Source organism: Cimex lectularius, unplaced genomic scaffold, assembly GCF_000648675.2.
Source record: "Cimex lectularius strain Harlan isolate CLEC.00 unplaced genomic scaffold, Clec_2.1 scaffold205, whole genome shotgun sequence".
In the NCBI taxonomy this organism is placed as follows: Eukaryota; Metazoa; Arthropoda; class Insecta; order Hemiptera; family Cimicidae; genus Cimex; species Cimex lectularius.
The window spans coordinates 415,404-426,936 of NW_019392773.1; the positions used below are offsets into that span (position 1 = coordinate 415,404).

The following is an 11,533-nucleotide window of genomic DNA, read 5'->3' on the forward strand; positions in this document are numbered from 1 at the left end:
AGGAAGAAGCTTATGCCACTTCAATCTCCTTGCGCATTCTTTTTCATAGGACTCACGCCGGTACCTACGGAAATGAGCTCACGGAACAGTGGACTATCTCCTTGAAGAGATTTTCTTCCATATGTGGCTGACCGTCTTCGCTTGTAGCACATGACTTTCGCGTCACCCATCTCCTAACTATCCATGACAGGATGGGGTTTCCTTTTAAGTAGGACTTAATCATTAAGTCGATCCTGCTCATGCGATCAAAATTTGGTCGAGACGGCGCACCATTTATTGTTTAGAATGCTAGAATCTAATACCGGTGAGACAACCTCTCTTGCAGCACATAGTTACTCAAGGAAATTCAAATTCATGTGCCTTGTTGAGGCTTACGTTCTTATGTACACTTAAAAAAGGGAAAGTTAAATAAAATATGAGAAATGGTACAACTATAGAAGAAAAAAAAGGAACAAAAATTATTTATTGTAAGATTTAATTTTATTTAACCACATCCTTTAATAATAAGTAGAAAATTGGATTAATCTACTATAACTGTCTAACTAATAATAACATCTATCTTGTGTGTATAAACATTAGCAATAATAGAAACAAAAGCCTTTAGTATATTAGGAAAATACATTTTAGGAATATTCGTGTTTTTCTTTAATCAACGGTGTTCCCAAGGATATTGTTTAATGTATTACATATTTCATATAATCTACGCATACATATACAAATCACAGTGTTTTTAGGTAGACCTTTTTAACTGTTTTTTGAAAAGGTTTTGAAAGGGACCAGTGTGATGTAACGAAATTGCCGTTTGTTCTTCCGCCTCTCCGTTTTCAATTAATTTCTGATTGAGAGGAGACGCTGAAAGATGAGTAATCGAGGATTAAAAAAAGCCACCCTCTTTTGGTTACGTACTGATATTCTTTCTTCAATCTTCAACAGTGATTATTTTGGCAGCAGTTTAACTCAATTGTTTCATTACGTGTCTAGAACGGTAATTTTACGATGTAAACCGGTTTTTCACCTTCCTTGTGCGTGTACTTGAATTATATTGTATTTAATCATTTTAAAACTGTTGTGATGACCAGTATGCTTTTTCCTTTAAGGCTTCATAGAAAGTATGAACTATTTCTGATAGTTGTTTTTTCCCACTATCGTCTTCGATCATCCAGGTCAACCTTTCATCCTTTCCTTCCTCAATTTATCCTTTTGGTCAGTGACATTTGGTCTTTTTGACATTTCACATACATAAAATAAACACACACAAAACTACAAAGTTGGGAAAAAATCATAAACACGTCTGACACCAAAAGTCTAGCGAGGACAGGCCCGTAAAGGTCGGATATCCGAGTATCACATAGTACTTGTTTACAGTTTGCGCATGGTTTTAAAGAAAAAAAAACATGGTAGTCCCTAAGCACAAAACAGTTGTGAAACAGTGGAATTAAATACTAATTAATTTATTTAATGGTACTAGAAACTTTTGTTACATGAATTTCTCTGGAAAACAACCTTTTTCAACTTTTTATAAGATCCATTATATTTAGTGGTCTATTGACCAAATTACTTCTTTCAATTACTTAATATTTTTATATAAGGTTTTGGTTGAAATGAAAAAGTTAGTGTCATGAGTGGGATTCGAACCCACGACCTTCGACTAAATATACGCCACTGCTCTACCACTTGAGATATCGTGACTTCGATCCACTCGGACAACAACTCTCCATTTCAACCTACCACCTTTCAAATTTTTTTAGAAGATATTATTTTATATTTTAAATGTAAGAGCCTCAATATTCATTTCATATATTGAAATAATTTGGTAGCAAAGTAGTTTTTAATATAATGTAGAGCGGCATGAAAAGTAGTGGAACGGGTGGGACCCGAAACCAAGACCTCTGTATACTGTGGGTTCTAGTCCCGCTCGTGACATTAATTTTTCATCTGAACCTTCCTCACCTTCTCAACCTAATATAATAAAAACTAATTTAGATAACTAATAAATAATTAATAAGGCTCATAATAATTAATAAGGAAAGTAGGTTAATATATATTATTATTTTTTATTTATTTATTATTATTATTTTTTTAAGTATCAAACAAGGTTTTCTGCACCCAAAAATACCTCTAAATAAAAACTTTTAGGGAAATTAAAAATAAATTTTAACATTAATAAATTTTTCACCTTCCAAATGCCTTTTGATTTTGATCAAAAACCGTACATATGTAACTTTAAATCAATTAGAACAGAAGATAAAAAAAAACTTTTAATTAATACGGTCAATTATGACTGCTAAATGTATATAATGATTAATAAATAAAACATTTGAGTATTTTTTGTTGACTTATTTTTCGAAGTGTTTTCGGTTTGATATGACGAATACCGGTGGTATATCAGGTATTTTGGTCTGATGACGGAAAAGAGAACTTTATTTTTTTATTTTTTTTATTTAGAAAGAATTTAATTTTCCGATGCCTGTAAATATGCTAAAATTAATCTAAAGGCTATGTAAAGAATTTAATATAAAAATTTTTACAATAAATAATAATTTATAATTATATTACAGATTGTATTGAATTCCAGGCCATCTAAAAATCAGCTTTCAAATTTTCACTACACCCTTTGTAACGTCAATCAATAAATAAAATATTTATCACTTATTTTCTCATTGTTCTATTTCGAAACTCTATAGAACGAAATATTTAATTAGAAATGCACAAACTGAAGAACTTTTTCTGCATTAAATTGAAACCGTATGTGTATGTACCGTTAAAAAATCACTTATCAAAGAAATTTTTTGGTTTTATTTTAAAGTAATAAAAAAATATTATAAACACTCAAAAATAAAAAATTTTCACCTTTTTTGTACGAGAATTTTATTTTATAAAATTCTGATAGATCTGTTGACAGTCATGCCATAACAAACCATGTTTTCTTTATAAGATTTAATTTAAAATTGCATGTCTGGCTCAGTTGAAATCAAATGAAATAGACACAAAAAGAAAGAAATACTTTCAACAAGTTTAATCCAAGGCATATCACAAATGACAGGAAGGATATTCGGTGAAATACACCTTTCATGCAGAAATAATCGTCTGTTTTTTTTACTTTCCCAATCTTTTCTGTCTATATAACAAACCAACGTAAAAGGCGTAAAAGGACATTACATACATATAATATAACTATTGTGCATATATAAAACTATATATAAAAACTATTTAAAAAAATATATATACGTATGTATATATGTGTGCACATCACGTATAAATTGTTCACATTTTTTCATTCATAACCGCATATGAACAGAACCAAGCAATTGATAGATTGTTTAATATTTCATATTATGTTTAAAAATACAAAATAAATTAACGTTTTTTGGGAATTTGTATAGAACAATAAAAATTGTTCAATCATAGTTAAATCAACAAACTTCAACAATAATTGAATAATGACTTATTGAAAATGATCATGTTCTGGCTATAAATCAAAGACTAAAATTGATTTTGATGAGCATGCAATATCAGTTTTTGATTTCAAGTGTTGATTTCACAAAATGTTGAATTGAAAAAATGTAAAATGTGTGTGTTTCCGCGTTAGTGAGTGTTCGAAGCGATTCTTCTCTTCTGATCTTACGGAGAGAGAAAAAGAAAAAGAGAGGTCGAAGGGAAGGGAAAAAGAGAGAGTGAAGAAGGAGAGAGAAAGCGAGAGAAATAAAAGAAAGAAGAGCGAAAGAAAAAATAGGGGGAGAAATAAATAAAAATAGAGATAAAAAGAGATAGATAGATAGTGCGAAAGAAAAAGAGAGTGAGAAAGAGGTAGATAGATATATAGAGATAGAGAGATAGATAAATGTTGAAGATTTCGTGTGTTTATGTTTGATTGTGTTGTAAGTTTGTGTGTGTGTATGTGTGTGCGTCATTTTGTATGTGTGTTACTTGTGGTTACATTGTTTATGTATATGAGAGAGAGAGAGAGAGAGAGAGAGAGAGAGAGAGAGAGAGAGAGAGAGAGAGAGAGAGAGAGAGAGNAGTTCTTTTTTTAATAAATTTATCCAACATTTATTTATTTTGAACCGCATGCATTCCATTTTTATCTTTTTATTTGTATTATAGATCTGTCCGTTAGCATATTTCTCTCTCTCTCTCTCTCTCTCTCTCTCTCTCTCCCTCTCTCTCTCTCTCTCTCTCATATACATAAACAATGTAACCACAAGCAACACACATACAAAATGACGCGCGCACACACACACACACACACACACACACACACACAAACATACAACACAATCAATTATAAACACACGAAATCTTCAACATTTATCTATCTCTCTATCTCTATATATCTATCTACCTCTTTCTCTCCCTCTTTTTCTCTCTATTTCTATTTCTTTCTCTCCCTATTTTTTCTTTCGCTCTTCTTTCTTTCTCTTTCTTTTATTTCTCTCGCTTTTTCTCTCCTTCTTTACTCTCTTTCTCTCTCTTTTTCCCATCCCCTCGATCTCTCTCTTTCTTTCTTTTTCTCTCTCCGTAAGATCAGAAGAGAAGAATCGCTTCGAACTCTCACTAACGCGGAAACAACACACATTCTACATTTTTTCAATTCAGATAGATAGTAACTTTTTATTATTTTTACCACATTTTGTGAAATCAACATTTGAAATCAAAAACTGATATTGCATGCTCATCAAAATCAATTTTAGTCTTTGATTTATAGCCAGAACATGATCATTTTCAATAAGTCATTATTCAATTATTGTTGAAGTTTGTTGATTTAACTATGATTGAACAATTCTTATTGCTCTATACAAATTCCCAAAAAACGTTAATTTATTTTGCATTTTTAAACATAATATGAAATATTAAACAATCTATCAATAGCTTGGTTCTGTTCATATGCGGTTATGAATGAAAAAAATAGTGGAAAACGGTGAGCAATTTATACGTGATGTGCCGTCAGCGGCAATTCAAAAGGTACGTATATATATCACGCATTAAGGCCTATAATATTTATTACAACAAATGGCGTTTATCCACTTTCGCGATAGAAGTGAGCGGATAGGAAAATGAACGGTCCTTTCTTTCAAAGCTTCCAGACGGTGAATTACGCAATTTATAAACGATAAGAGTGAGATTCTCGGTTGAAATTTTCAGTTTTATAGGCCTTGGTAACGATGTACAATCCTCAATTTAACGTACGAGGTTGATTGTTGCACTTGTTTGTATTTTTTTTTTTTGGAAAATTGATGTATAGTAAGTGGATTTTGAAGGCATAAAGCACACAGACACCAAGTCATAAAATCTAATCATTTCCGTCAATTCTTTTCCTAAGGTAGAAATGCTAAGGCGAACATTTACAGGTGATCTGTTCCTCTAAGTAAAAATAATAATTATTAAGCAATCAACAGAGGGGTGTATAAAACAAATGAACAAAGGGCATGGTAAAAAGCCACCTGCCGAAGAGTGAAACCACCTACCTTTTAAAACAAAACAAAAAATTAAAAAAAGAATGGTGTAACAAACACAAAGAACTGAACAAAATGTAATGTAAGCGACAAGAAAAATTAAAGGAAAAAAATATTAAATAACAGCAACAAACAACAGTACTTAAAAAGAGAGAAATATGTATTTGAGAAAGTAATAATAAAAAATAATTTTAATGATTTACTTAAATCATAATTGACATCCTTGAGTAGTCCAAATCTGCTGCTTCACTAATTTGAATTAATACCATACAGCTGGTAGTATGGTATACAACCATAATTAATACAGCTGGTTTCTGCTGGGTTCTTCTAGCTTCTAAGTAATAAAAAGTGCAAGAAGATTAAATTTACAGTATATCGATTACGACCCAACCTGCGGACTTAACCACCGCGATCCGGCCCTCTGACGCTGAAAATGCAATAAAAACCATAATTAAAAGAATTTGGTTGGAATGGCAGAAGCTCTCATGTATTAGGTTCACTGTCGATATCATCATTTCATTGTACCCTTGGAGAACAAACAATGAGTAGTTTATGAAATGTTCGACTGCCGGACCCAGCTATAATAGGCTGACCAAAATAATCGGTAACGACCAAATTACTCCGTAATATTCCTTTACTCGCGCTTTACTTATCAGTAAATTTTAAAAATTTATGAGGAATTTATATGAATTGTATATAAACTATAGCCAAGACGAGTTTGAAATAAAGAAAAAAAACTCAGTTTCTTCATCAAACTTGCGAAAAACAACTGTTGAAAATAGCTCTGGTTCTAAAAAGTAGAAGAATTAAATTAACAAAAGATTCATAGGTTATAATGTCACTAATGTAGAGGTGAGTTTAACTTCTGTCTTCCCCTATATTTTTCTATTGGGTAGTTTTTTGGGGGAAAAACCACTAGACTTTGAAACTATTTCTAATTATTTACACGGTTAACAAATCTGTCCAAACAAAAGGATATCCATAATAATAAAAATAACTATGTAATTTAATACAAATAATTTCGAAGTCCTCCTGAAATGGATTTATTTCTCGATAACTTGACGAAGGAATTGAGGGTTTTCTGTCAAATTTGCCTTTCCTGATATTTTATATACAATTATAATATTAAGGCTGGCATTAATAATATAAAACATAACAGTGTGGAATTTAGTGACCGTTAGTCAATGATTATTTGGAGATCGTGAGATGGGATCTGGCGTGACGTAGGTTTTAGAAAAAAATTTTCTTTATTGTGCCAACGTTTCAGTGTTTATTAAGATCATCTTCAGGACTCAAAGTGTTTGTTCTCCGTGTAGATGTGTCATTCTTGTGTGTCGTGTTGAGAGTACCACACGGGCACATGTATACACAAACAAACACTTTGAGCCCCGAAGAAGATCTCAATAAAGATCGAAACGTTGGCATGATAAAGAAAATGTTTTTCTAAAACTTACGTCAAACCAGACCGCATCTCACGATCTCCCAATAATAATAAAACACAAGTTTTATTTATTTAAATACATATTTATTGCTTTGGTTGACGGTATTCATTTATTAACACCTTTACATTACAAAACAGAAATAAATTCGTTCAGTCGTCCCCAATAAATTTGCTTTAATTAAAAAATTAAGAAAAATGACTCACTTATGGTAGTAGTAAAGTATGGTCTAAAATTGCTCCATACTATACAGAAATTCTATTTTTAATTGGTCGTTTGATTTGTCATTAATATGTAGCATCATATGATGCGTAATTAAGTTTTTACATTACGTTACTATATTTTACTTATGGTATGTTTCAGTTTAGTTTTGAAAACACTTTTTTTTATACAGGGTGTCCTTTTTAGATGGCTCGGCTGAATCTCTCTTAAACCAATGACTCTATCAAAAAAATATACGTGTTTAATATTTTTTAGTCTAGTTTCAAATTTTTACCTTTTTTTTAAGAAAAATTATACAGGGGCCAGTTCAACTTCAAAATTTCAATCACGTCCCTATACATCCTGGCATAACATTTTAGAGGATTTTTTACGCTGAAAACAATGGTGCAATCAGATTTTAAATTGGTCAAATAATGACAAAGTTCTGGCAAAACGTTTGAAAAACGCATTTCTTTTTTTCGTTGGTAATTCCAATAATTTGCTTCTTTATTAAAGTGAAAATTAATTGCCGTATTGTTTACATTTTTTCATTGTTTGTCAAACTCGCATTTTGAGAGCAAATGTTAATTCCTGGAAGTAAATAAATTATAAAAATATTAAACGCATGTTATTTGATAGCGTCATTGGTTCACCCTGTATAGACTTTGTCTGTGTTTAAACTACATTAATTAAACCTAGTTCTTCTAGTCCTTTAAATATTTTATAATTATTAACAGCTATCTGCTAGGAACACCAGTAATAGTTGTGATATATAAACTATTATCATCATTATTTTATATTATATTAATCTTTCGTTACATTTTATATATACAGTATTAGAACCCAAGGCAGGATGCATTCTGCAGGCTTAACGAAGGAACTGAGTGTTTTTCTTTCTTTCAAACTCGCCTAATCCCTGACTTTTTATACACACAAATAATATTTTAATTTAATTTTTGTTACTTAAATACAAACATAATTGGTCTAATAGGAAGAATTTTTTTGAAATATTTGGTAAATTGTGGGAAACATGTGGCATTGTCTGGCCGTAGAACTGACAAATTTACTTTAATATCTTCTTCTATGTCCATGTATATATTTAACTTTAAAGGCAGCCTTTACATCTTTGCAGTATAACCTAAATTTTATTAGATAAAATAGTGAAATATTTGTCGCTCTGCTATATTTATTTACTAAGTACAGCCTAATGGGCATTCAAAATAGAAAAAAAAGAATCGTTTTTATTTACAGTAAAGTAAAAACCAATGGGACATTTTTACAGAAAGTGTATTTTTCTTTTTTAAACGTAGGCACCCTGGGCACTGTGCACTAACTAACAACATGAGCAACACTAACTTTTACATGATTATCATAAGAGTAACATAGAGCAAGAGAAAATTGTACACCGGCCAAATAAATATTAATGAAATAAGTTGCTGTCCGAGTGGATTGAAGTCACGATAGATCAAGTAGTTAGAGCAGCTGCGTATTGAGCCGAAGGTCGTGTGTTCGAATACCGCTCGTGACACTAACGTTTTCATTTCTACTAATTCCTGCTATTTTTATTTACTAAGTACAGCCTAACGAGCATTCAAAATAGAAAAAAAAGAATCGTTTTTATTTACAGTAAAGTAAAAACCAATGGGACATTTTTACAGAAAGTGTATTTTTCTTTTTTAAACGTAGGCACCCTGGGCACTGTGCACTAACTAACAACATGAGCAACACTAACTTTTACATGATTATCATAAGAGTAACATAGAGCAAGAGAAAATTGTACACCGGCCAAATAAATATTAATGAAATAAGTTGCTGTCCGAGTGGATTGAAGTCACGATAGCTCAAGTGGTTAGAGCAACGGCTTATTGAGCCGAAGGTCGTGGGTACGAATCCTGCTCGTGACACTAACTTTTTCATTTCAACTAATACCTTATATAAAGATTAATTAACTGAAAAAAGTTTATCAATCGGATCACGAAATATAATGGAATTAATGAAATATTTATAAAATTATTCTTTAATATCTTCTAATATTGAATCTAGTACATTCAAGGTTATATTTCGCTTCATGTGAATTAGATAAGTTAATAATTCCTGTCTTACAAGAGAACTTAATGTCCAACTATCATTGGGGGTAGCCGTATATTATTTATCAAAAAATACTGTAAATTGTAAACTTTTAAATTTATTTTTTATTCCACATACAACACACTTTTAAAAAGTATATCACAATCACTATTACTTTTACTTCGCATAACAGTGGAAGTAATGAATTTATTTATTAGAAAATTTATTTTTGTGAATTGAGATAAAATATAATCTGAAGTTAATATTGATTCATCTTATCGCATAATCCATCTATCACAGATTATCTTTAACAAAAGGTAAACTATACAGATTCATTTTAAGTAGCATCAATGCTTGATTTTATTTTTATTTTTTATTTTTAATATATAAGTTTTTTGTTAAATTTAGTTATAGAGACAATGATATCGTATCATTAATCATCATGGGCTAAAAAATGTAGTTAATCAGCGTCATTTAATAAGAGCTTAGCATAAAACAAAGAGCTTAGAATTTTCTTTAGTCTACCCTTTGAAGATAAAGACAGCTTGGAGGTCAGATTAATTAACCAACGTCATCTATATTGACCTACCTAAATACAATGCAAATCGCTCAATTATTTATTGACTCTGTGGTTTAAGTCACAGTTAGTATATTTCAGGAGTATCTATGTCCTGTTACGTGATTGGATGTAACGTAAAGGGGTTCGAAAAGTATTACGCCCTCATTGGGTGGGTCACGTAGACGAAGCCCTAGTGAATTGCAGGCGGGGAAAGTAAACAAAGCCAATTACTTGGGACATTCATTAACTGGGATCGTGAGGAGTATAAAAGGGAGAAGAATGGATCTTAGGGCATCCACTCATCGCCTTCCATCCTCCAAGGCAAGAGCTACTAAGAAATCTAAAAAATCAAAAATGTTCGCTTCAAAAGTTGTAAGTAAAAGTGGTGAATTTACAATTTTAAGAAGGAATATTTTTTGTTATACGAGGGAAATTGTGCGAATTTAGGTGGTTCTTGGCTTCCTCGTGGGATTCGCCGCTGCATCAGAAGAAGGAAAAGCGGTGGCAACTAAAAGAGGACTCACCGGTCTGGCTTATCCTGTCTTCCCCGCCGGCTGGAACCCTGGATCTGCACCAGTTTGGCCTCCAGCGGGTCTAGGATGGCCTCTTTCAGCCGAACTTCCCGCCCTGACGAACCAAATCACTGGAGGGTCTCACTACCCTGGATCCTTGGGACAGCCAGAACTCAATTTTGCCAAAGTAAAACAACAAAAATATACTTTCAAATTCACTTTGGTGAACGGTTAAATTTTCTTAGGGCGCCGCTCATACCATCGCACTTCATTCTGCCCATGCTGTAAACGCCGCCGAAGTCACAGCCGCCCTCCAAGCCGCCAAGGAAGCTTCAGCCGCCGCCGCGATCGCTCAACAGAGAGTCCAACAGGCCAAAGAAACAGTCCTCATCCAGCAGAAGATCGCCGCCGCTAAAGAAGCAGCCGCCGCCGCTGCCATCCAGAGGTCCGAAGCCGCTGCAGCCACAGCCGCAGCCATCCAAAGATCCGAAGCCGCCGCCGCAGCTATCCACAGACAAGAGGCCGCAGCCGCAGCAGCAGCCGCTCTCCAGAGGTCTGAAGCCGCTGCCGCCGCAGCAGCCGCGATCCAGGTAAATCTAGATTTTTCCCCAGCAAGATAATCACTTTTTAAAACGTATTTGGCCTTTAGAGATCACAAGCTGCCGCTCACGCCATTCACAAGACTGCTGCAAAAGCTGCCGCAGCCACAGCAGCGCTCAACCACGCCGCCGCCGCAGCCAGGCCAGTAGAATACGGACCCTGGGGCTAAGCATTAAGTTCAATTACAACCTACAAATTGTTATATGCACTTCTTTAAAGTTTTTATGAAATAAATACATTGTTATCATCAAACTAAAAATTGCATTATATTTATTCACCTTTCCAACATTAGGTTACAATTATATTTTCCAATTTAAAAGTACTAGAATTTTACTATTTTAGCATAGATAATATTAAATTTTCTAACTTTTCAAAGATAGAAAGGTCAAATTCTTTCTGATAAGACAATCATCATAACCTACTTTCAATCAGTTAAGTAGGCAAAGCATTGAAAGAATAAAATAAATAAAAAACATCAAAACCCTTTAAATTTATTTTTCTTAATATTTTATAGTTTTTTTTACTAAAAAATATTAAGAAAAATAAATTTAAAGGGTTTTGATGTTTTTTATTTATTTTATTCTTAGAGAATAGAGTGGCATAAATTTAGCGGAAACAGGCGGACCGTTGATATAAGCCACATGACCCAAACGTAACCAACAATAAATTTTTGTAAATCTATAAAAATTTAGATATAGATTT

The 11,533-nt window shown here is 32.6% G+C and overlaps 1 protein-coding gene across 1 annotated transcript; it reads left to right on the forward strand.

Moving 5' to 3' along the window:
• Positions 1–10,031: 10,031 nt before the first annotated feature.
• Positions 10,032–11,032, forward strand: LOC106673094 (antifreeze protein Maxi). Its single transcript, XM_014405051.2, has 4 exons — positions 10,032–10,091; positions 10,167–10,418; positions 10,477–10,821; positions 10,881–11,032. Exons 1-4 carry the CDS (start codon positions 10,074–10,076, stop codon positions 10,998–11,000), a joined length of 735 nt encoding a protein of 244 aa, XP_014260537.1. The 5' UTR covers positions 10,032–10,073; the 3' UTR covers positions 11,001–11,032.
• Positions 11,033–11,533: the final 501 nt, after the last annotated feature.